The sequence below is a fragment of the Parasteatoda tepidariorum genome, chromosome 8 (genome assembly GCF_043381705.1).
Source record: "Parasteatoda tepidariorum isolate YZ-2023 chromosome 8, CAS_Ptep_4.0, whole genome shotgun sequence".
In the NCBI taxonomy this organism is placed as follows: Eukaryota; Metazoa; Arthropoda; class Arachnida; order Araneae; family Theridiidae; genus Parasteatoda; species Parasteatoda tepidariorum.
In genome coordinates this window covers 88,153,570-88,175,815 of record NC_092211.1, presented here as the reverse complement: position 1 = coordinate 88,175,815, position 22,246 = coordinate 88,153,570, and the positions used below count along the sequence as shown (strand labels likewise).

The 22,246-nt window shown below is 31.9% G+C and overlaps 2 protein-coding genes across 2 annotated transcripts in view; both read right to left on the bottom strand.

Moving 5' to 3' along the window:
- Nucleotides 1–22,246, bottom strand: part of LOC107438423 (uncharacterized) — a 175,304-nt gene that overhangs the window by 86,329 nt on the left and 66,729 nt on the right. Inside the window, exon 2 of the mRNA XM_016050716.3 lies at nucleotides 22,088–22,158. The gene's annotated coding sequence lies outside the window, so the exon portion shown is untranslated. The remainder of the gene's footprint in view (nucleotides 1–22,087; nucleotides 22,159–22,246) is intronic.
- LOC122269502 (histone-lysine N-methyltransferase SETMAR-like) lies at nucleotides 9,100–9,558 on the bottom strand. Its single transcript, XM_043043034.1, has one exon. The coding sequence runs from the start codon at nucleotides 9,556–9,558 to the stop codon at nucleotides 9,100–9,102; it is 459 nt and encodes a 152-aa protein (XP_042898968.1).

The window sequence follows — 22,246 nt, the reverse complement described above, 5'->3', positions numbered from 1 at the left end:
AAACCAAAATTTGAATGAAATAGGTTAAATAGTTTCTGAGTTATAAAATATTAAAAATATCCTCATTGTAAAATTTTTCTTACTCGAGAGCTATTAGAAAGATTGCACTCATAACTTATATTTTATTATTTAAAATAACATAAATTTAAAATCATGTTGAAACTTATGTAACTTAGAATTCAAAATGTTTTCGACAATTTTCTAAATAAAATTAATATAACTTAATGGATCGTTATAGTAAAAGTTATAATAATAATTATAATAATAATATAATAATAGTTATAAAAATATAATAATAATTATAAAAATGTAATAATAATTATAATAGTTATAATAATAATTATAAAAATATAATAATAGTTATAATAGTTATAATAATAATTAATACAAATTAATGAATAGTTATAATAAGAATAGTAAAGTCATAAAAAATAATTTTTGCCATCGAGATGAATGTTTTGAGTGATTTAGTTTTTCTAAGTTATCATCTGTGAAGTGATAATTTGATTAAAAATCAACGAAAAAGTGCCATGAAAGGAATAAAAATAACACGAGGATTAAAGAAGTTTCCAGTTAGGATAAGAATAGTCATTTGGTAGGATTCAAAGATGTGATTTATTTCCTAAGTTTAGAAGAATCCATTGAAATTGTAATCCAATTACTACAAGACTTATTTTTAAACTCTATGCGAAGTGATGTATTCAAATTAGAAAAATCGTTTTATTTTTTTTTTTCAAATAAAACAATTTTAAGCTAACTATTCTATTCCAATGAATCACTGTATTTCTTAAACAATAGTAAACGCTGTAATAAAAAGAATCGATGCAGTTTTTCTATGCAAAATAAACTAAGGAATACAGATAACTGATTCGAAGCAACTTTTGATTCATAACAATTTATTTCGTTACAGTTTATGTTTAATTTATATTTCTGTTTATTTTTTACAGCAGTCTAATTTTTTTTTTGCAATTAAATCATTTTAACACATTTCTTCAGATTAAATTTTCAATTTAAAATGTAAATCATTTCAAGACAAATAAGTAGTTTTAATTGGGTATTTGCACACAAGACGAAGAAGATCAGAATGCCCACACACGTGACCTATGACGTCGTTGCCAGCTTGTCGTTTATAAGCGAAATGGCGAGTTAAAGTTTATCCACATACGTTAGCATGTTGCATAACGTCAAATTAATTATATACAGCCCTTTATGGAATTTATTGAAATGTAATTCTTTCTCGTCTGCGTCTTTTACTTAACTTAAAATTATTATCTCATAATGCATTTTATAGTTACTGTGACATATTTTTGTTTTGTGTACCTGGCAACTTCGATGCATAATTTGGTTGTTTATATTCTACGCGAAATCATGTTTGTATTGGTGTTAAGAAATATAAATAATTAAAATCATTGTGTAAGAATATATTGAGAATGTATCATTTAAGAGAATTGATACTTGACGGGCTTGGCTTATTCAAAAGAGCAGTTGCCAACGTAAATAAATGCTACGTTTCAACAACCAATCAGGATCGAGATACCCACACTACGTCACTTGCAGGTATCCCATTATGCTAGCAGAAAATTAATCAAAAATTTACTGATTTTTTTTTTGAAATTCGTTTGAAATTTAGTGAAGGGTATTTATTCACCCAAGTTTAACTTAAAACTATCTTTATCCACTCATGAATATATTAAATTCAATTTTCAACTCATTCCTTTGTTCCAATTTTCCAAAAAATTTTAATAATTATATTTTTTAACACATTACATGGTATTTATTGTTCTATGTCAACATAAATCTTTTCAAACCGAATAAAATTCTTTTATCTGATTCGGAAACGGTACCGATCCATCCATGTCTAACTTTAAACTCTCTTTATCCACTCATGAATGCTTTTGGATGGATAAACGTAATATAACGGTAGTTTGATAAACATCTCNTAAATAATTGAAATCATTATGTAAGAATATAGAATGTATCATTTAAGAGAATTGATACTTGGCGGGCTTGGCTTATTCGAAAGAGCAGTTGCCAACGTAAACAAATGCTACGTTTCAACAACCAATCAGGATCGAGATACCCACACTACGTCACTTGCAGGTATGCTAGCAGAAAATTAATCAAAAATTTACTGATTTTTTTTTTTTTGAAATTCGTTTGAAATTTAGTAAAGGGTATTTATTCACCCAAGTTTAACTTAAAACTATCTTTATCCACTCATGAATATATTAATATTCAATTTTCAACTCATTCCTTTGTTCCAGTTTTCCAAAAAATTTTAATAATTAGATTTTTTAACACATTACATGGTATTTATTGTTCTATGTCAACATAANAAGTAAATGAAATTCAAAAATACTATATCGCGATACATCGCTATATCGCGATGCAAAACTGACGATATATCACGATATATAATTTCTAATATCGCCCAGTCCTAATGTCAACATAAATCTTTTCAAACCGAATAAAATTCTTTTATCTGATTCGGAAACGGTACCGATCCATCCATGTCTAACTTTAAACTCTCTTTATCCACTCATGAATGCTTTTGGATGGATAAACGTAATATAACGGTAGTTTGATAAACATCTCAAGGCTAAATTCAAACTACGGGACTCTTTAAGATTAAATTCATCTTTCAGAGGTAACGCTAACTAGCTCACAGAAACCACTGATTTCATTCCGAAAAAGCGCCAAAAACTAATAAAGCGTGCAAAGAAGCTACAATTTTCAAGAAGAATAATTTCGAATTATTTGATACGTTTTCACTGATAAAAGGAGAAATATAATTTGTTGGAATCATAGTTTTAGGATGAGATAGGATGTTGCTCAAGGGGAATATTCTTTTCAAATGTTAGGTGACGTTTAAGACGAATTTCATAAAACTATAATCGAGAATTTTGTTGATTTAAATAAAAAAGATAAAATATTCAATGGGGTTGAGCTTATTTTTTTCGGCTGACGATGATTCAAAAATAAGTGAAGTTCAAATGTTTAAAGTCTCCAGGCAGAATGTATATAACTGCTTTCGAAAATAAAAATTTTGATTTAAAGATAGAGAAAAATGTATTGATATTTAGAAATCTATTAAAGTTAATAATATTTAAATGCACCTACAAATGGTTATTGGAGAAGCTACAGTTCCAATCAAAATAAAAACCACAATAATAAGGTATGGATAAAACCACAAGTTTTATCCATACCTTATCATTTGTTATTTCAATAAGGTGAAAATATTTTGATAAAATAAACACGTAAATATGCAATAATAATTTTGTAAATTTGAACAGCATAAAGCTTTTATATCCTAGATTAAGTGGTTCTAGACTAAGAGGTTCTATCGAGAAAACTCTAAGGTTTGACGGTTCTATTAAATGTAAAAAATGAGTACCTTTGCTATATATATNTGGTATGTTTTCAGCCTTGAATTCCCAAAATAGAATCTCTCTACGCTTATTCTTTAACAAAGACATTTTATGAAAACGAAAGAGATTTAATTCTTTTATTAATACAAAAGTATTTACTTTTTGTATTATATATATATATATATAAAAGGTAACTAACAAATCAAACACGCTTCAGTAATGCAGTAAGAACGCGCCATAAGAGATCCCTTTATTTGCTCGTGTTTTCGTATTTCGTAATCGTATTATGAAAATATTTTACAAGATTCTTGAAAGATTCCAGTAGATGTAAGTTCATTTGAATTTACTACTCCCTTTTTAGACTTCGTTTTGTGTTTTGTTTTGTTCTGTATTTTCTTAATATTTTATTTTCAGTTTTTTGTTTGATATGTTTTAGTTCGTATAAATTTCTTACTTAATGTGCTCTATTTTCTTTTCAAATTTTTTTGAGTGCTCCTCACACTATTGTATTGGTATACTTTGCTTTGGCTATATTGATATAATATTAGAAAGCACTCCTTTTCGCAGATATAATCGTATAAGGTGATGAAGAGATGCATCTTTTCATTATTTTGTTTTCCGTCTTTTTAAATTTTTTAAAATTTAAATTTCTCTTTAAATATTTTATTTTAATAGCTTTTTTCTTCTCTTTCCATAATTATTTATTATTTTCCATGTTTTTTTCTCCATATTTTTAACTTTTATGTATATTACTGTATGTTATTGAAAACGAAATTTCACAGTACAGGAGTTTAGAAAATTACAAAAATAAATTGCACGTAATAACATTAAGTAACATTTTAAGTATTTTAAACTTTTTCCGTGTATTTGGAATATTTAGAATTAGTATAAATAATAAATCAAGACAAACGATATTAGATCTCCAAAAAGACGAGTTGATGAAATTAAACTTCATCACTCATTTAAATTCCAAAATTTAAATAGTAACTTTTATTACTTTTAGAAACTATGTTACTTTTTCTTTCCTTCAAAATATTTTAAAAATGACATGATGCTCGGTGTACAAATTATTTGCGCATGGCATTTAATAATCGATGTTTTTCGACAGAGCATTTCTTTAAAATATGTTGTGTTTTTTTTTCTCATTATTTTTCCCGGTTCCGACTTGTCTGCTCGAATTACCGATCGATCTGCTGGCCAACACTACAGAGAGTGGATTGGAGTTCCGTCACGTGACCTTAAAATTCTTCCGAAAAGAACGATATTTCAAATCCACCTTCGCAATGGAAGAAGAGAAGAGAAATAAATATTTATTTCAGATATCGTCTCTGTCGGTACTTTTATGTATCGAGAATCCATCACATTTAGAATTTGTCAGATGGGAAATGGATTATTCCATGGATTTTCTATTTTTCTTCAAGATTTTGATTCTGTAAAGACGAAATTGCATCAAGTTTCTTTTTCGAAACTCGCTCGCCAAGAGAAAACAAAACGAAATCACAGTGAGTGTCTTAAACTCTGAGTAAATCTTTAATTTTATACTGCATACGAAGGTTTTTGAACAATAATGATAAGCCACATTTTTCAAAATATATTTCAAATGTTTTTTAAAGAGCGTTTTTTACATATATATATATAAAACACAAAACAGCACGATTTTCATGTTGGCAAAATGATGTTACAGTCTTTTCAGGAAATTTCCAAAGTACTTATCAGTAAGCAATTCTAAGGAACAGTTTCGTGTAAGAATGTCACCTTTGAAAAGTTCCGGCTTGTAGACAAATATTTTAAATATTTAGAAACTAATAATTAAAAAAATCGCCAATTTGGCGAATGACGTGGAAGTTATAAAATCAATGTATACTACTAAATTTCAGATATATCCATATTTTTGGAGTCTAAACAAGGATAAATCAACGCTTTTCAATTAATTAAAAAAGAATGATCATATTCATTTCTGATTTTTCATGAAATTAGATTCATCGTGGTACTGGATATTACTGAACTTTTACAATAATTTTAACACTGAAAAAAATTTAATTATCATGGTAGTTCTACGCTCTTATATTGCCTAGATAAAAATATAAATTGAGCTATAGATTTAGGTCTGTATAGTTAATAAAGTTCATATCAAACCCAAAAAATATTAGAAATTGTAAGCTAATTGGAGAAGAAGAAGACATCCCATACCCACACATGTGGCCCATATGACGTAATCACCAGCTACTCTTTATCAGCAAAAAGGCGTATTAAAGTTGAGCTAAGTTTCTCTACATAAGTTAGAATGTTAATTAACAGCACATATTTTAAGATTTTTTGATTTAAATTACCAACATCGATTTTCTTCCATTAAAATTAGGAAAAAAAAGAAAGAAAGAAAAAAAACGGAAGGTTGAAAATACGCTCTTTCTTGCACCTCTATGTGTTGAACCCATCCCTCAGTCTCCCATCTTTTTGATATTTCCATTTTAATTATGTGTTCCAGTTGGATTCTTATTACTTACTCTAGCAGCACTTTTAGGAGATTATACCCTTCATCTTCTTACTCTTCTACCCATTTTTGAGTTAACGACTATCAATGCTCAACTCCATAGCCACGTCATTTTAGACCCAACCCAGAACATCAAGAAACTACTGGATCGAGCATTGTAGCCTTCACGAACAATTTTCTAACGGAACTTACCCGGGTTAGCGTGGCACGAAGAGGAAAATCGCGGACACTTCCCCAGGTATGTCGGATAGCAAAGAAATTCTAACTCAAGATCCGTCTTTATAGATCAAGATATTTTAAGTCAGCACTGTGGTCGGCGCGAGCCGGGAGCAGAATTCATGCCGACCCGCCATCGCGGGTATTCGAGCCTGGCTACCTCATTAGGAAGTCAGCAATCTATCCATTAACCCACCCCGAGAAGTTTTAGTAACCAAACCCGTAGAGTAACGGGTCGAGAACCATAGGTTGGGAACTCCTGTATCAAAACAACTCTTGCAAATAACGGGTAAAAACAGCAGGATTGCTCTCAGTACTAGAAAAATATAAACAGAAAAAACTCGTTTTTTTTTTCAAATTACTTTCATGATCATCAAGGGAATTATCTGTTTCTCTCATTTATTTGTAATTGTTTGTTTTTTCTAACCAAGAGAGAGATTTCTCTCTTCGGATCAACGATCGATCTGCTGGCCAACACTTTAGTGGATTGAGATCCTCTCACGTGACCTTAAAATTTTTTCGACTAGAACGATTTTTCATACTCCCCAGCTGAGAAATGTTGAAGGGAAGGGAAAAAAAAACTAGATAACGTCTCTGTTCAGTATTTTCTATCCCACGTCTCGCCGAAGAAGATTTTCCATCTTCTTATAAGTTGGAAAGATTCTCTTCTTTTTTAATGGATTTTCTGTTTTTCTTCTCACGGATGTTTTATTTGGTATTGTGTTGGACGGTAGAGAATTTCTCATATGTTCGAGAAAAAAAATAGGAAAAAAATGTGGCATTATTTTATCGAAAAGTTATTCTTTGATGCATAACGGGAAAGGTGTTATTCCGATGAATCATGAGGAATATTTTTAAAAAGACATGCGCCTCAAGAGTGATGTTAAATCTGTTCCTAGAGTTAGATGATGGAGGGCAGTGGTTAGAAAAATGACATTATTTTTGTTGTTTGCTACAGCTACCACTACTTTGTTACAAATGCAATTAACTACAACTACTTTTTTTTTAGTTGTAGTGACTACAAACTACTGTCGAAATGAGTCACCACTTTAAGGAGACGAGAACTTTGCTGAAGAACTTAATTGAAACCCACGTTCAAAATGGTTTCGAATAATAAATTGGCTTGCATTGCTTACAAGAAATTATTAATTGGCTTACAAGCTAGAAGGGAATAATTAAGAAATATTTATTCATATTTACATAAGCTCAGTTTGTTATTCAAAAAATGTTTTTTTTCTTCCAAATTCTTCATCAAACCTTCGACTTTTAACGCCTTTCTCGGTAGCGAATATTTATTTTAAGAAATGCAAAATGATCAAATACTTGAATTTTTTTAAATTCTTTAATGCTTTTATATTTCCTCTAAGATATTAAGTACATCGAAAATGCGTTCCCTTCCTTTAAAATAACATCCATGTTTCACGAGTGTACATTCCAATGTAAAAGTGTGACCAAAATAATTAATTATCTATTTTTCATAATGGCTAATTTGAATATTAGTGACGCGTAACTCTAAATACGTCATTCTTGTTAACGCTCAGCTACAGCCACAGGTTCATTTTCATGACATCCATTGACAAACCCGTGAATATCCCATCAAATTCGAAAAATGAGTTACGCTAGAGCCGTGTTTCTTTACTAAACTATCATTAAAAGTAGTTTACAGGAATCGCTATAAACTACTGTTTTTTTATGTATCGTACTACCCACTACACTACTTTTTAAAAAAGTAGCACACCACACTACAAATTACGAAAAAGAGTACAGTAGTTTCACTTCCTGTAGTGCCCTACTTTCGACCACTGACCCTACGGATACGTAAAATTTATCCCTAAGTAACGTTAAATCGTCCGTAGATTAATGTTAAATCTGTTCTTAGATATACGTTAAATCTGACCCTAGATATACGTTAAATCTGGCCCTAGATATACGTTAAATCTATCCTTAAAGTAAAATCTGTCCCAAGAATCATGTTAAGCCTTTTCTTTCAGAAATAGGAATGAATCTGTTATTACAGTTATATATCCCTATAGTTCCTATAGTTATTTTAAATCTGCCCGTAAAGTAATGTTAAATCTATTCCTTGATATATATGTTAAGTGTTCTCTAGAGTTATGATAAATTTGTCCCAAGAGATATCTTAAATCTGTTAAAAGAGATATTTTAAATCAGAACCTGGTAATATGTTAAATCGTGCGACAGATTTAGTTTAAATTTGACCATAGAGTTAAATCTATTTGAAAAAAAAAAGGGATGAGATGTTAATTTAGACGAAAAGTTATTCTTTGGCATAGGGCGATAGAGGCCTTTTTTTAGACGGAATTTGACAGATATTTTTGAGATATCTGCTAGTTAGTTGAATTCTCTAGATTTTGTTAGATTCGACTCCAGAATTACACTAAATCTGTTTCTAGATAAATGTCGAGTCTGCCCATAGAGTTATGTTAAATTTGTTCATAAAGGTACACTAAATATCAGGTTGAGTAAAAAGTTTTCCTCCAAAAAAAACTATCCTGTTAAATGATAAATACATAGAAAATCAGCAAAGCTAATGAGGATAGTAATCTCCATTCAAATCAACAATAGTCTGCCAACGTTTTGGCAACTTTTCAATACCTTCTGCGAAGAACTGGGGGGTGCGCGAGTCCAGAAAGCGATCAACCTCATTTATGACCTCGTCATTTGAACGGAAGATTGTGCCATAAAGATGCAGCTGCAGATGTGAAAACAGATAGTAATCCGAAGGCGCCATGTCTGGGCTGTAAGGTGGATGTTGCATCAAATCCCACTCCAGAGTGTATAGGGTCCAGCCGGTCATTGCACTGACATGTGGCCGGGCGTTATCTTGATGAAAGAGAACCACCTTCCTTCTGAACTCGTTTTTTCGTTTTTCGCGAATGGCATCGCAAATTTTGATTAGCATATTGTACTGTTGATAGCCTGCCCGCTTTTCAGGTACTCCTTGTAGATAATTCCACGACAATCCCACCAGATACAGAGAAAGACCTTCTTGTTAGTTAGCGTTCATCTTGCAACCGAACCTGCTGATTCCCCGTGTGCTGACCACCCTCCTTTACAGCTAGTATTGTTGTAGTATACCCATTTTTCATCACAGGTCACAATTCTGTCCAGAATGTTCTCTTTTCTTTGATCTCTGAGAAGAACCAAACAGACCGCTTTTCTTTTGCTCTTGTCTTCAGCAGTCAATTCGTGAGGAACCCAGCGGTTTAACTTAAATGTTAGATTTATGCGTTTGAGGGCATTTACTATTGTTTTTTGGCAAGCGTCAAGCTCTAACGCAATGGTTCGTGTTGAAACATTTCTGTCTTGATCAATAATTTGCTTCAATTGGTCACAATCAACCTCAATAGGGCGGCCAGAGCGTGGTTCATCTTCAATGTTGAAATTCCCATTATTAAACTTTCGAAACCAAACTTTTACTGTATCATAAGAAACAGTATTGAAACCTAAACTTTCACACATTTTCTTGTGGCATTCAGTTACACTGAGTTAATTTCGGAACTCATAGTACATAATCGTTCTGATCTGCTTGCATGATAGCTCCATTTTAAACACTTTTTTGGTGCACAAGATGATAAAGTTTTGACAAACAAATTATTCACTTGTGTAGCTCCAAATTTCAGCTTTAAAATGCAAAAGCCTGTTTCAGAAAAGGGTAACTACCACGGGAATGGCTGCTGCTGGCACGGAGGTATCTCGCCTTGGCGGAAAACTTTTTACTCAACCCGATATATTCCTATATTTATGTTGAATCTGTCCATAAGACTATGTTAAACCTGTTCCAGAGTTACGTTAAATCTGTTTCTAGATAAACGATAAGTCCGATGATAGAATTAGATTAAATTTGCCCAAGAGATATGTTAATCGTAAGTGTATTAATGTTACACCTGCCTAAGAGATAAGTTAAATATTATCTTAGCGTTGTGTAAAATTTATCCATGAATTATCCAAGTTAAATGTGTCCCTAGACATACGTTAAACCTTTCAATAGAGTTACGTTAAATATGTTCCTAAACTTCTATAAGAAAACTTTTTCTGGATGACTCTATTATAAATTCCATTTTAAAATGCCTATTTTCTATTCCACTTCCCTCTGAAGCGAATTATATAAGTTGGAAAGATTTTTTTCTTCTTTAAAAGATTTTCTGCTTTTTATTCTTCATATAAAGTTTCCATTTGGAACTCCGTTGAACGATAAAGAGTTTTTCAAAATGTATAAAAAAAAGGCAGGTGACTTTACTTCTTCGAAAAGTTGCTATTTGAGCAAGAAGTTTTGAGAAATGATGGATCGTTTTAGTTTCTTTTACGATATCTGTTCCTTTAGTTTCGCCGCAGTAAAGCAACAAATACCAGTCACCTTTCCAAAATCAGTCGTTCTCATGAAATCTGAATCGATAATTTGCATATTTAACAGCCTTCGATAGGGACATATTGATCTTGATTTTATGGTACATTCGATAAATATCGTTATCAATAATATTTGTGACATTATCATGTTCGATTATTATCGTTGTCGATTAAGATCGCGATAATGTGGCAAATTTTATTATTATCGTATGTTCTATATTTATTGTAAGCAGTGGCGTAAATAACACCCCCTAGGCTCGGGGGAGGGGACGCACGATCCAGAAATTATACAGACTACATGTTATAGGGGTGTACAAACCAGCAATCCGCGGTAGCACATAAACCTGGAACAAACAAAAACAAAATCAGGAATTTTGAATTGCGCATTTAAGTTTTTGAAACCTAAATAAGTGTTTCGATCTCTTTTTTCGGGGATTATCACTACGAATTTCGGAAGTTTTAAATATCTCATCAATGTTGACACTTCGACAATCCCGAATGTTTCTTTCCAGAGTTCTTGTCTCATATTATAATTTTAAAAATATTGTGTTACATCTAAGATAGTGTGCATTTATGATTCTTCCAGGTTTGCGCACATATGTCTATGTACGGCACTGATTGTAAGGCAATGGTACTAGTGATATATCGTGAAAACACATTTTAAAATGTCGTTATCGCGATATTCCATCATTATCGATATCTCGTGATATGTACAGCACAGTTGTAACCAAATAATATGGAATTTGTTTCATTTTTTGGAATATAAAGGTAAAATTTTATGTTTAAACAAAAAAAAAAGGAAAACAGAGAAACGATTCACTCCACCCATAAAGCTTACTTTCAGAATTTATTTCATCAAAATTTCCTTCTTGTTTCGAAACAGACATAAACTCAAATTGGCAACACCAACACATTTCAAAAGTTTTTGTCCACATTCTTTCACTTCCTTAACGAACTTTCCATCGATAACAAAGGCTATATCGATATCCATCTACACTCGAACGCCTCTTTCAATGGCATCAACCATACAGCAAACGATCAGTTGAGATCAGCGATTTCTTTTTTTATATTCTTACGTCTTTCAGACAGGAGAACAAAAAAAAAAGAAAGAAAAAAGGCATAGAATTTCACAATCTAATAAAAGTCGCTTTCTGCTTCAGTTCTGGCATCAAAGAAATAATGGAAAAAGTAGCAACAAAAATCCTTCCTTTGTAGAAAGTTGCAGCGTTTCTTTCGTCAGCGTTTTTGTTCTACAACTCGTTGCCTCCGCCTATAGAATTTTCTCGATAGGGTGAGTGTCAAATATTTGCCATAATACAATACTTGGTTGATGGAGCGTGGATATCTTATTTCCTAAGCGGAATTTAACTTTTTTTTATCTTGGCGTGGTTTTGGGTGAAATATGCTGTTATAAGTGATTGCTATCCATATTTTTTTTCTCTCTCTCTTTGATTCTAAATTAAGATGGGATTTAAGGAGAATACATGTAACCGTGAATGATCGAAATCAAGAGAATGTCGACTTTCACCGGTGAATGTCAACTATCACGTAGTCGCTTTTGGTGAAATATTTGTTATATTCGATTTGATATTAATTTATTCGTTGATATTATTAATATTCGATATTTTAAGATCTGCTGAGGATAGATGAAGAGAAACATCAGTGTTCGGAATACATGTTAAATGCATACTGAGCAGTGGAACTGAGAGGACATAATTTTGAACTAAGTCAACCTTCGTCTATCTAAAGGTTTCTCAAGTTAAAATCAAGTTAACATGTCTCATGTCTAGGGCAAGTCTAGAGAATTGATATTTAATAATTTTAGTGGTAGTTACGCCACATTACTTCTAAAATTTTATCTGTGATAAAATTCGATGAACGAATACCACTAGTTGTTAATGCTGTTTTTTTTTATCATTATTTGTATTTATTTATTTATTGTCTGGGTGAATTATATTTACTTTACGAATTTCTGAGAGCTATATAATGAGCAAATCAACTTCAACTTGGACCATCCATCGATGTTGCCGAGTTCATATTCCGTCCAGCTCACCATTGTTTGTATATAATTATCGACCCTATCAACCTTCATCTATCTAAAGGTACCTCAAGATGAAATCAAGTTAACAAGTCTTATATACTAGGGAATTGGTATTTAATAATTTCAGCGGCAGTTAAGTCGCAGCACTTAAACTCAAACAAAAATATTGATGTAGGGCATACCGGGCAGTGGCACTCAACTGGAGCTAGTATATATTTCGGAAATTTACCAAAGCGATTATGTGATTGTCAACGTACACTGGAAGTCAATAACCACCCATTATGTCTATGGAAGCTAGCCTTCTTCCCCTACTTATATTCTTTGTCCTTAGCACCCACAGTAGAAGGTGTCAATCAAGACTCTTTCAAGGCCTATTTTCAAATTCAACACTATATTATAATTATATAGTGTTGACCGAATTTATAGCCGTCTTTGAACATCCGACCCAATTTTGGGTTTTCGACTACTAATGTTCATCTCCGCAGTCTTGTAATTTTCACATTTCTCATTTTTTTGGGAGAAAATCGCCTTTGTGGAGGACTTTTTAATGGAACTAACTCACATTTGCATCACACGGAGCGGAAAACAACGAAAACCTCCTACTGTTAGCCTGACGTCTACCACTGAGGATATTTCACGTCAGCACTATGGTCGGTGTGAACCTGACGTTTAATTCGTATCGACCAGCCAACACTGGAATTCAAACCCGGATGGCGTTCCCTGAATGGCTCAATAATGGATTGGCGTTGGAGTGGAAATAAAGAAGATCATCTCTTGGTCTCAATAAAAAGTTTTTTAAAAAAATGACACATTTTGTAATATTTTCCAACCTATTTATATGCTGTAGGATAATTAGAAAATCCTTTTACTTGCTAACAGCTGGCGTCATTTGTTAGGCTTATTGCAAGAGCCTTATTTATAGGCTTATTGCAAATTGATGTCGGCAGTTTGCAAAAAGTCTTATTTTACAATTAGCCCATGGCAATACTAAAATGTCGCAGAAAAAAGTTGTCTCAACTTTTCGTAAATCGCTAAAAAATACCAAAAAGAAAAAGAAAAACACAAAACTATGTTTTTTTATCTTAACATTTCGCACCATTTACCTTATTAATATAAAAACTACTAAAATATAAAAGAAAACTTTAAATACAAATGAGTTATAACGAATTATAAAATAATAAATTTAAATAAGATTTTAATTAAATTATTTACTATTTTATTTTATAACTGGAATTGATCAGTCAACCCATTTTTGAGTTTACGACTATTAATGTTAGCCTTGTAATTTTAAACCTCACCCAAAAGTCAACGGAATTTTGAATCAAGCAATGAGTTAATCTGAAGTAACTTCGTCATGGAACTAACCCGAATTTGCGTTACGTGGAGAGGGAAACCATAAAAACCTTACGCGGAAATCCGAAAGCGAGGAGATTCTAACCCATCATTTCACCAATGAGAATATTTTACGTCAGCTCTGTGGTCCATGCAATGCGGAAGCAGAATTCATGTTTTTCAGCCCTTGTTGGATCACCTCATCAGGAAGCGAGCGCTCTATTCCCAGAGCCACCGCGGCTCCAAATTAGATATAGTGAAACAATAACTGTTCCCAAAGGTTAAGATAAATTACACACAATAAAGACTTGAGATATCTGAATGCAGGACTCATGGGAAATTAACTAAAATATAATGAAAGAATGAAATTTCGTGAATTTATAAACACGGTTTTAAAAGAAACATATGATCCACCTAAGTTTAGAAAAAACAAAAAGAATATTAAGTATCTATGATTATTCAGGTAAACTAAAAAGAGGCATTTAAGGAAGGGATAAAAATATTCGCTTTGGTTTAATCGTATCGGTTAAAAAATCCTGTTCTTCTAGAATCAGAATAGGAACACACACACACAAAAAAAAAAAAAAAACATTCCAAAAGATATATTCGCATCTTTATATGAGAAATGATTCTTGAAAGTATTTTGTATAAATTTCTTCAAATTTTTTTTTCGAGTTGCCTTGGCCTCGTTATGGACCCGTTTCCGAGTCGGAGGAAGATTTATGCGATGAAAGGGCTAATACTCTTCAGACGATAGTGGCTTTTCGAAAATCCTATATTTAGAACTCTAAAAAATAGATCAGTCACGAAGGGTTTATTGTTTAAAGTTTATCCTGGAATACGGTCGATTCAAAAGGTGAATTATTCTCATCCTTTTTATCTCTAAAAGAAGAAACAACAAATATCAAGAATAATAATTCTAGTATTTTTTTACGGTATAGAATAATTATCATGCAGTCGATATATTACTGTGAATGATCGAAATCAAGAGAATGTCGACTTTCACCGGTGAATGTCAACCATCGCTTTGGTGAATGTCCGAAATATTTGTTACAGCCTTTTTGATATGATTGTATTCGCTGATATAATTATATTTATTCGATATTTTAATAGCTGCTGCGGATGGATTTGGAGAAACATCAGTGTTCGGAGTACCGTTTAAATCAGGGATGGGCAAACTACGGCCCGCGGGCCAACTGTGGCCCGTCGGAAGGTTTTATCCGGCCCGCGAAAAGAATTTTAACTTGCCCATCCGTGGCAAATATAAACAATATACATCCATTTTCTTGTCGACTTTGTTTAAAGCTATTTCTGTTCTTTCTTTTTCAACAAAGTACTGATGACCTTTTTACTTTCTCTATTTTTGTTCCACAAAATATAAATTGATGGAAATAGTTAGCACAGACAACTTCAATTGGTAAAATGGTGAAAGCAGAAGTTCTTTATAGAATAGCCGTAGATTGGCTCCAACTAGCGTTTGTCTTTCTCAAGGAGCAAACTTATAGAATCTAATAAAGGTGAATTGTTTTTCACATGTGGCAAACAGAGCATTTTAAGCTCTAACAAGCGGACAATCTAACAATCATCTGAAGCAGTTGTTTCTAAATATGGCAAAGTTTGAGTTTTACAAATAATTACCGAAAGCTAGTTTCCAAAATCTAATTATTTCATGCCCAGGAAATCAGTGCTATGTTTGCTTTATCTTATATATGTGAACAACAGTTTCCAACTATGAACCTTAGAAAAATTCATTTCAGAAGTAAACTGACAGACAAGAATTTAGCCTCGTTCCTCAAAATAAGCACATCTCATTACGAATCTCAATGTAAGGAACTTTTAAAAATGAAGTAGCAATTTCATTCATCCCACTAAATATTTAAATTAAAACTTGTATATCGCTTTTTTTAAAAAACTTTTTTTGAAGTTTTTACTTGGCCCACCAAAAAATTTTTTCTCGATTTTTTGCCCTCGACCAAAAAAGTTTGCCCATCCTTGGTTTAAATGCTTACTGGGTAGTGGCACTTGACCTTAAAAAACAGTGATAAAGGGTATACCGGTCAAATGTATACCGAGCAGTGGCACTTATTTAGACCTAGTATATATTTCTGACATTTACCAAAGTGACTATGTCATTGTCAACATTCACTGGTGAAAGTCAACAACCGCCCATTTCGGCCATTCACAAATATACATTAAGCTCTTCCATCTCTTCATTTTTGAAAAAATCATTTTGTATTTGTTTTAAATGGAAGCTTCTATTTTTTGACAAAGCAAGTTCTTCTTCTACATAAAATTCATTATAAATATTCAGCTGTATACAAAAAAAAGGAGAGAAAAAAAATCTTTATTTTCAACAAAAATGAGAACATGAAATTTGTATTCATGGCAGCATCACAGTGTTACATTCGAATCAGTCAAGTCAAGATAAGTTAACAACATCCGGGAATTATTTTGTGTTTTCCTTATTGTCAAAACACTTTCGCAGCCTTTTCAATTTACGAGGTAGTTTTTTTTAAGGTAGCAAAATGCATGACAGGTGCCATCTACGTTGAAAGAGAGATGATTCCAGGAAGATCTGCAACCGTGGGACTCAATTACCCTTGGAAAGTACCTCTGCTAAACGAAGCATCCAGGTGCAAACACATTAAACTACGCCGGAAAGGTCAGGCTATTTATTTTTTTTCATACGTATAAATACACAAGGAAAGTGACATTCTTATCAGAAAGTCACTGTCTTCCTTTCACTTTGAAGCGAAAATATAAATAAATAAATATAAAAAAAACACACACACAAAAATAACGTTTGCGAAATTCTATCTTAATTGCCATTGTAATTTGTCAACATACATAATCAGCGTAATTGTACAGTGCATAAAAAAAATAAACGGACCATCCCGAATGACTTTTGATCTAATGATCGGATTTTCACATTCTAGGACTCCATCTTATTGGCTGGAGGGGGTAATCTCAAATATACTAATTAATAAGTGCAGACGATATTTTAAGTTGCGACATCAGACACAAAAACGTACTTTCTCTGAATAAACATACCTTTCTTTCAAAGGATCGGGTTTTTGACCCCCAACATATAGGGGGGGGGGAAGCCGCAATCTGGGAAATAGGATCCCCATAATTTAGTCAGGAGAGAGATCAAAAGTTTACACCCCCTCATGTTAATTTTATTTTTTGCGTATTTCGCCCTATCTCGAGAACGTTTCGAGCGAATTGAAAAATCTTTACACATAATTATAAAATTCGCTTATCTATGTAAAAAAGAAATTTTTGTAAGTATTTATTATTTCATTTGGCAACAGCAAAAAAAATTTAAATTGTTAGGTATGCAAACGTTTACATTATTTTAAAGTATCTAATTTTACATAGCAAAATACAAGATTTGAGCGAAATTGGTTGAATAGTACTGAGAATTCGAATTTTAAAAAAGTCGTACATTTAAAATTTGATTTCTCAGAAACTATTCAACCAATATCACTCAAATTTTGTATTTTGCCATGTAAAATTACATATATCTTCAAATTCAAAAGTTTTGCAACTGTTATTAAAAAAATAGTAAAAATTTACTACATTTATATTTTGCCTGTAATTATCTTTGGGTAAATGAATTTTAAAATTGAGAGCAAAAAGATTCAATTTGCACAAAAAGTTCTCATGATATAATACCTTTAATAACGCAAAAAATAAAATTAACAAAAAGGGGTCCAAGCTTTGGCGTATTCTCCTGACCTATCATATTTCCCAGATTGCGGCTTCCCCCTATATGTTGGAGTCAGAAATCCGAACCAGTTTAAAAAAAGATAAGTTTATTCAGAGAAAGTACGCTTTTATGTCTGAGCAATCATAACTTAAAATAGCATCTGCACTTATTAATTAGCATATTTGAAAATCTCTCTTCGAACCATTAAGATTGAGTCATAGGACGTGAAGATCCGAACATTAAATCAAAAGTTATTCAGTGTGGTCCGTTTATTTTTCTGCGCACTGAACTAACTAAAGCTCCGGCTCAACTATGGCTACGTTAATTTCATATGCGAGCTTGAAATGAAATATTTATTATACTATTTGTATATGAAATATTTATGCACGCTTTTCAGTTTCAGATTTTAATTTAAGACTTCTATTATAGAAAGGAACATAAAAAAATTATACTATAATCATCAGCTCACACAGAAAATACACATTTAATTCACAGTTGAGTTATTTATTCGTTCTTAAAGAAAAAAATTGAATCTAATAAATCCTCCTTCATTCATTATAAATATATTTTAACGCCGAGAAGAGTCTTTCGACAGCAACTTTGTTGACAAGCAATGCGACAGAAGTTGCTGGAGCCCTGGAGCAGGGGATAATTTTGAGTCCAGGCTCCTGGAAAAAATAATGCTCCGGGTCTTTGCATGGTTAACAAATTGAAAAACGTATTGGAATAAAAAGTTCGAAAATACTCAAAATTCCAAGTTTAGAAAAACGTCACGTTAAAAATACTTAAAATTGATTGTAAAAATTATTTTAAAAATATTTCTAAAAAATAATTTACATAAAATCAATATTTATCACTGAAATGCTTTATTAATTCCACGTTTGAATTCGAAATGCAAATATCTCTAATCATGTTTTTTTTATTTTTTAAAACTCTTAAAAATTCACTTTTTATCTACCAAATGTAGAAGATATTTTCTCATAATTACTTTAAATATCCTCTATTTTTTTCTGTTTGTGTTTTTTTATAATTATGATGCAGAGATCATATGAGATGTAATGCTTTTAGTTGTCGAACGTAACGAACAGGAATTTCGTAGTGGAGGAAATTAAGAAAGAAGTGACTACGTCTTCTCTCTTCTAAGAGGCTTGCCGCGTCATCTAAGGTTCACATATTAAACATTTCAAAAATAAAACTTGTGACGTTTGTTTATCAGGTAAAGTGTAATTTTTTGATGTATCGGTAATATTTTGCTTGTTATAAGTCTTCTAAATACCGGACGGAAATTTGACGCACTCTGTTTAACTCCCGAACACTGCCGAATAATAACATGTATAAAAAACATAAACCATCGAACATTACTTGATTAAAAATACTTCAATTCGCTTCTCAAATATACAAGTTGAAAATGATAGTCGACCTGTTTCAAGCTCTCAAAAATAGGCTCCGGAGACTTTGCCAGACGTAAAGTAAGAAGAAACAATAGTGATTTTAAATATGCATAAAGTTTACCACCGAGAAATGGAAAATAAAGATTGGAAACAAAACTAGAAAAACCTCAGTAGCCCAGGGAAAATAAAGATGTAAAAACAGAACAAGAAAAACCACTTTAGCTGAGATGGGTGAATCAGGGTAAAATTTGATAATTAATTCCATTTTTCATTGGCAGCTTTATGTTTTATATTTAACAGCACTTTTGCTTCTTCTCATTCACTTCTGGCAAGTCTTGAAAATGTGCTGCCTTTTTTAAGGGCTTTGTAACGTATTGACCGTTTTTTCTAATTTGTATATTTTTTAAGTAAATGAAGTAATTTAAACATGTAATATCTTTTCAATTCCGTTTCTTGGGATTTTTTATTTAATAAACCTTTGAAGGCATTTCAAACTTTCCGTGGAGCTATCATTTACTATTGTCTTCTTTCTGAAGAAAAAAATGGAATACTATTATATTAAAATAATTATTCGGCAAGATAGTAAAAAATGCTGATTCAATAATAAAGGATATCAGCTTGAGGACCCAGAAGAAAGAAGAAAAAAACTACTGATTCTAGGATTTTGTAGATTTGTAAAGAAGAAAAAACAGGGTCAGTTCGTTGCCATGGTAACGACACGCCTATCGATTCAATGTTCTTGTAAAGAGCACCTGTTTTGCGTTTGATGGAGCTCCTTTCTTATTAGAAAGCATGGGCTTATAAGACAATTTAAGACAGAGAGTTTTCTTGGAGTAATGGCATTTCATCGAATTCTTATAGACAAGCGGAAAAAGTTAAGAAGTACAATTAAATACGGAAGAAAATTATTTAATGGCTCTATGCTTTATTTTTTTAAATAAAAGATAATTGGAGGAAAAAACTGTGATTCGTAATAAACATATTTTATTTTATTTTTTTAGAGAAAGAAATAACGAGTGTTTAATTGCTGATGAAGACGATATTAAAAATAATATTTTTTTTAAAAAAACCAAGTAGCTTTGGAGGTATTCCAATATTACGTCAGCATCTCACAGACCGATTTTTGTTTATTTTTGCTGACAAGGAGGAAGAAGAGTAAGAGCAATGCTTACGTAAGTGGTTAAAATCCTATTATTTTTCAAAATTTTACTTTAAAAGCAAAATACAAAATTTTAACACAAAGTATTATCCGAGAAAAAATTTCAAATATTGAATGAAAGTTGAATTTGAGAAAATAAAAAATTGAGAAAAAAAATTCTTAAAAGAGTTCCAGAGGTGAAAATAAAGAGGTTTGTGTTCCACAACATAAAGTTACATGCCGGCAGTAGCTTGGTAGGGTCTCCCAAGCCGGACAGGCTGAAGGGTAGGTGCCAGACTAAAATGAGCCAAGATAAACTTCTACCTTTACGGTTCTCAAATTCCTCAGAACAACAGAAGCTGCGATTCACATCCTGCTTATGACTACGTTGAACCAGAATCTTGAGGATCGCTTAACCAAAGAGGGTTGTAGTCATCTGCACCTTCCGCTTCATTCCTTAACTACTCAGAGTAATCTAAGGTTAAATCTAAAATTTCGTCGTAGGAATGGAAGACGCCTTCCTGTCACCTGAAAAAGAACTCGGCTTCGAGTCTGTTCTCAACTGTGACAGGGCCTCACGAATGGTATCTTCAAGGATGGCAAGTGGACACACTAAGAATCTCTCGTTCTTTGAAGGTTTTGCAGTCTGCTCTAAATGTCACGCTTAGCAGGCCTCTGCAGAACACATCTGGGACTGCTTGGGTCTTTGCAGAAAAGACTTATACGCTTCTTCCCTTCTGGTTTTTGATTTTCTGAGAGTTAACGGTCTAATGGATCTTGTCTGACTCCGTCAGACAGTTGGAGAAAAAGCCACAAAAACGACAAAAAAGGAAACACAGAAGATTCCTAAGGAATATTCAACTCAAAATGTTATAAAACGAATTTAAACGAAAATTTTGTTTCATGCTAAGTTAGATATTTTATTTTAGTTTATCCTTAAATTAGATTACTAAAATAAAAGTCAAAATAAAAATTATGTGTGGAATAGAGATTTTTTTATGCAAATATGGGAGGGAGTTGGTGATTTGCTTATTTTTACAAGGGCTAGGGAGAGATTAAAACTGCCTGCTTACATAATATTTGCCCCTTTTTATCATTTCTAACTAAAACAATTCATCCATCAGTCCAGGTGATTTTTCATATGATGACATCACAAATAATTGAACAGTAAAAAAAAAATTCTTCAGGTAATGATATTAATTTAAAATCCTTTACTTTCTTATCCCATAATGGGTAATCCTCATTTCTCAACAAAAACCCCGTTAAAAATATCTCAAATATTCATCCCGTATCAGTCAACTCTGAACAGCCTACTTTTTTTTTATCGATATCGCTGTACTTAGTTACTACTTAAGTTAGGCCTTTGTTTTCGTTAACTTCTACAATACGTTTAAAAAAAGACCCACAGAAACTCCTGAAAAATTTCGAAAAATAATTTTAAAATATTATTTTGCACGTTATAAGCTTATAAGAAAAAAAAAGAAAAAATTAAATTTTGGGGGAAAATTTGGAATATATGGACAATTTAAATTCTAAAATCTTTTCATCATGAATTATGTTGCGATCAAATTAAAGTTAAGGTCAGACAGATAATATTCTGTTATAAGTTAAATATTCTTCTTATAAAAAAAAGATGCAGTAATGAATATTTTTACTAACTTGATTCAAGAAAGATTTTATAATCCTATTGATGTTATGAAAGAATCTATCAGGAACGAATCTATTAGGTGCATCTATCAATATATTTTGTTCATCCATAATTTAACCCATTCTCTAAAAATGAACCTTCCAATAGTTTTATCAGGTAGCAGAAGAGATATAGCTTGCTTTTCAATAATGCTAAGATAAGGATGCTTTTAGATAATATAATGCTAAGATAGAATGCTTTTCAATCACGCAATGCTAAGACAAAAAATAACCCGTGTGCGTATCAAGATTTTATTTGGTAGCTTAGGAAGAGATAACTATTTAATTGTGTATTAATATAGCCAAAGTCTTACAGTTATGTACAGTTTTTTTCCAGATCTTACCTGTTGTTGCGTTAGTGGATTCAGAAGAGTATAATATCAGATGCTGAGTATTGCGTCCATCAGGTGAGCATCTACAAAATAATAATAAAAAATAAACATGACAAATAATAGAAACATAAATAAAACAATTAAAACAGAAAATGTGAATGTTAAAAATTT

Bases quoted from the DNA above. Each gene is read 5' to 3' on its own strand.
- LOC122269502 (XM_043043034.1), bottom strand. From the start codon at position 9,558: ATGTGTGAAAGTTTAGGTTTCAATACTGTTTCTTATGATACAGTAAAA.